Source organism: Tenrec ecaudatus, chromosome 15 (genome assembly GCF_050624435.1).
Source record: "Tenrec ecaudatus isolate mTenEca1 chromosome 15, mTenEca1.hap1, whole genome shotgun sequence".
Lineage (NCBI taxonomy): Eukaryota > Metazoa > Chordata > Mammalia > Afrosoricida > Tenrecidae > Tenrec > Tenrec ecaudatus.
Window position 1 is genome coordinate 106032165 of NC_134544.1, and position 4907 is coordinate 106037071.

At 45.0% G+C, this 4907-nt stretch overlaps 1 protein-coding gene across 1 annotated transcript; it reads left to right on the forward strand.

Annotated features, from left to right (window-relative positions):
* The first annotated feature begins 1960 nt into the window (after positions 1 to 1960).
* On the forward strand, positions 1961 to 3733 carry LOC142427667 (lysine-specific demethylase 4D-like). Its single transcript, XM_075532831.1, has one exon. It carries the CDS (start codon positions 1961 to 1963, stop codon positions 3731 to 3733), a length of 1773 nt encoding a protein of 590 aa, XP_075388946.1.
* The last annotated feature ends 1174 nt before the right edge of the window (positions 3734 to 4907 follow it).

Consider the following 4907-nt stretch of genomic DNA (forward strand, 5'->3'; position numbering starts at 1 on the left):
GGAATTAGACTAAAATTATTATATAACACATATTTAACAACTTCTAAATTGCTTTGTTTTGCCCAATTTTTTTTGTTACTTTTGAGTGTATAGCCAGGGCATGGGTGGGGTGGTGGGGGCGGGAGTAGGATGAGAAAGCCAGAACTAGATTGGACTGCCCATTATGGTCAATACTGAGTTTCAAATTTGCTGGTCATTATTTCTAAATACTATGTACTTAAGAGGCAATCATCCCAATGGTAACACAATATTTGAGAACTTTCACTACATTCAGGTTTCTGTATAACACATAGGGTTACACAAATATCTTTCATAGCTAAAGTTTTCTGTACCTCTACTTGTTTTTCCAAGGTTCACTTTTAGTGTTAATCAGGATAGCTATTGCATGTTTCTCTGAAAGTGCTTGATGAATTATATTTCTGTTGCTTAATTTTTAAAGATAATTCATCCAGTTTTAAGATGACTGTTGAAGTCATTTTACATAAATTTTATTTTTCCTATGAAGTTCACTGAAATGTTCACTTTTTCTGCCCTGTATTGGAGCCCTCTTGGAGCCCCATTGGGCTGCCAACCCAGCAGTTCCAAGGACCAGTCGCTCCATGGAGAAAGACAAGGCTTTTAACGCTTGTCAAGAGTTACAGCCTGAGGAAAACACAAGCACATCTCCTCCATGTGTTACAGGGTGAAACTGATGTCAGTGAGTTTGCTTGGTTAGTTGTCTTGGTTCATATTTTACATGAAGTGTGATTTTTGATATTAGCATCTTCAGGCTATATTTATTCACCTGATTTTTTACTAGCACTTCTCATAACATTCACTTATGTCAGGGGTGTCAAACTGGTGGCCTTCCGGCTGCCTGCGACTGCTCAGGTAATTTTTTGTGGCCCCAAATTCTCGGAAATAAAATGAAAATAGAAAAAATTGTTATAAAGAAAATAGCGCTTAGGGGAGATGGAGGCAATACTGTACACACAATTCCCTCTTTAACCCTTTAACTACAGAAGACCACTATACAGGTGGCCCAAAGTCTTTTCTGGAGGCCTGTGGACGTTTCTAGACACGATCATTTCCGGTAACGTTTTAAAGCGATGTCTGCCACTCTCATTGCATAATAAAAACAGACCCTAACAGTGAAAAGGTTAAAAACAGGACTCTAGGATATGCTGTTATGAGTCATACCTAGCGGCAATGCTAGTTAACATTTTTAGAGGGAAGCCATTACGATTGTGCATCACATTTGTCAGCTGTCCAACATTTTGTGTTTTTTATTACTTTGTTATATTTTTCGGTCACACCATAAGAGGCAAGGGAAAGCTAGTAGAAGGAAAGCGCTGGCAAATTTCCGGTTAAAAGCATAATTATAGTTTTATAAATAAAACAAATGTTTAAATAAAAACAATTATATAGGGTTTTAATTATCCTATCCATATTTCTGAATCCTCACTTCAAAATAAAAATTCAACAAAATTTGTAAATGTGATGTGGCCCACTTTAATCTTGCCTGTTGCACCACATGGCAAGCATTTTAATTGAGTTTGACACCCCTGACTTCTGTTGAATGTTACTGAATTACTGTCTTTAGATTTACTTTTTAAAAATCCCTTGAGACACTCCTTGTTAGTGGAATTAGAAATTTCCCAGGATTGCAACAGAAGCTAAGTATCAACAGATAGAGACACCCTTCCAACTGAATAAACTTCCAGAGCAGCATAATGAGCCAGGAGCAATCTGGGAAAACCCACTCCGTGTGCACAAATCCTGTCTCTTTGGGGGAAACAATAGTTGTCCATCATAGTAGAATTCCCTTGGTCAATCAGCATGCCTGGGGAGAGTGCATTTGCTCTCACAGAGCCATCAATACACTGCAAGAGATTTTCAGACAGAAAAAGAAACAAAAGCACAGCATACAAATACACAGAACATCCATAAGAATCGGGTTTTCTGACTTTATTTTGCAGCCATGAATTTCCAGGACTATCGAAGCCAGAACTCAAGCCTTAAAATCATGACTTTCCGGCCTACCATGGAAGAATTTAAGGATTTCAACAAATACATTGCTTACATGGAATCCCAAGGTGCCCACCGTGCAGGCCTGGCTAAGATAATCCCACCCAAACAGTGGACAGCCAGAGAGAACTATGACGATGTGGATGACATCCTCATAGCCAGTCCTGTGCAGCAGGTAACTACTGGGCAAACAGGTGTCTTTTTGCAATACCATAAAAAGAAGAAATCCATGACCGTGGAGGAGTATCGCCACTTGGCCAACACTGACAGATACCGCACTCCCACACACCGGGATGTTGACGATTTGGAGCGGACCTATTGGAAGAGCCGCATGTACAATTCTCCCATTTATGGGGCTGGAGTATGTGGCTCCTTATTTGGTGAAAACACTGAGCATTGGAACCTCAGACACCTGGGGACGATCCAGGATCTGCTGGAGCAGGAGTGTGGAGTTGTCATCAAAGGCGTCAACACCCCCTACCTGTACTTTGGCCTGTGGCAGACCACCTTCACTTGGCACACGGAGGACATGGACCTGTACAGCATCAACTACCTGCACTTCGGGGAGCCCAAAACGTGGTATGCGGTGCCCCCTGAGCATGGAGCCCGGCTGGAGAGACTGGCCAGGGAGCTTTTCCCTGGCAGTTCCAGTGGCTGCGCGAACTTCCTGCGGCACAAGGTGGCCCTCATCTCACCCAGAGTCCTCAGGGAGAACGGCATTCCTGTTGGTCGGATCACCCAGGGAGCAGGCGAGTTCATGGTCACATTCCCCTATGGATACCACGCTGGCTTCAATCACGGTTTCAACTGTGCGGAATCCATCAACTTTGCCACCCTGCGCTGGGTTAATTACGGTAAAGCTGCTTCTCAGTGCAGCTGTGGGGAAGCCAGGGTCACATTTCCCATGGACGCCTTCGTGCGCATTCTGCAACCCGAGCGCTATGAGCTGTGGAAACACGGCAGGGACCGCACCTCCTTGGACCACGTGGAACCCACAGCACTGACCAGCCCGGAGTGGATGGCCTGGAAGGGAGCCAGGACTCGTGCAATGGTCAAGGGGCGTCTGCGGTCCTTTAAGCCACGCAGGGCCAGGCGTCGCTCTCTGACTCTGGCAGCAGACAGTGGGCTTGGGGGCTGTGCACTGTTATGTCCTCGTCCCACAACCCACTCCTGGGCAGACAGCTCTACTGTACAGCCTGAGGACCCTATCTGCATGGGTTGCAGTCCTACAGGATCCAGTGTCTCCCTACTTCCCACCTCAGTTCCATCTGCCCAGTATCTCCAGGCTTCACCAAAGGGTACTCGCACTAGGCGTCCTCGGGACTCCGATGCCCACCAGCAGTCTGTCAAGTCCAGGGCCAAGAGCCACACAGCAAGCACATTTGTACACCTGCCCACACAGGCATTGCATGAGAATCAACAATCAACAGATGACTCTGGCCCTCGGAGATTTGAGATCCAGCATGCTGTTAAAGCTTCTGGGTGCTGCTGTGACCCCGATCTTCAGCCCTTGGGACCCCCACTGAATCCTGATTCTCTGATGCACCCTGGCCCCTGCCTGAAGTCACTGGACAACATCTCAGTGAATCTCCCGGACATGCTTGTGCTGAGTCCTCCTAATGAGTCTTTGACTTCTAAAACATTCTCCAGCTATGCCTCTGTGCACAGTATGGCACCTCTGGACCCCCTTGGTGCTATTGCTATGGACCCCCTTAAACTTCTATAGTCCTGCCCTCAGATGAGGTTCTGCAAATCTACTTACATAGATCCTTGGAGACAGACTCGATGGAACTTCACTTCCTAAATCCTGAAAGGTTGTCACCAGCAAAGATCTTCTTGTTGTGAGTTTAGCTAAACTGCAGTTTTTGTCAAATGTGATTGTCCCTTGGACTATCTCTCACCTTCAGGAAACAAAGACACACCCAGCCAATCTTCAACATGGGAACTGTAATCTGTGGTGATTTTATTGTAATTGTAATCTGTGGTGATCCTTGACCTCTCAGTGCCATGTTGATAGGTTGCCTAATACTTGCTCAGACTATGGACTCCACTAAAATGTGTTCTAAGGACTCACAGACCAACTGGATATATGTGTGTCCTTGATTCTTCCTAGGTTTGGGAGTTGTCCTTGAAAAGAACTCCCTGCGCAGAAATCATTAAACCCATTGCTTTCCAGCGTGTCTCTCCACGTGGCAATCTCAGTGATCAAGACCCACTGTTTCAAAGTTGGACTTGGGGCTAATATTTAAGGAGGCCCATTGCCAAGTCTTTCTTTGATAATGCAGGAGGTGGGTTCAAACTGCTAACCTAGTCCTCACAAAAATTGGAGCCAACATTGGACGATGCTCAGACTCTGAGGCTCAATCCATCTGCACTTCCGAAGCGCTGACCCGGTCTTCTACCGGTGGTCACAACTGTACCTTCTAATGAAATTCAAGCCTTTAACACACTCCAATAATTCTGACGTGGCCACCCTTCAACCCACCAACCAAGCAATTGCTTACGTAGAAACTGCACCTTTGAATGAATGATGTCTGTTGCTGTTTGGGGATCAAGGATACCTATTTGTGATTATTAATTTCATTGTTCTTAGTGTGTATCTGAAAGGAAATAAAATACCTTAAAACGCATTCGGAAAGTTTGACTATGAGAGGTATGTGAAAAACAAAGTGACTCATCACATAGCCAGAGAGAAAGAAGTAGCTAGGTCCCAATGAATTCACCAAACAGTCTGTCCTTGTACCCAGAGTAGTCCATGAGGGAATGGAAGAAAATTGTACAACAAAACACCACCACAGCAAAACAAAAAGTCAAATGATGGGGAGAGCTACTGCCCAGAGTTCCCATCTAATCATTGAGCTGAAATTACTCCTGGAGTCACCTTTTCATGAAATCACACA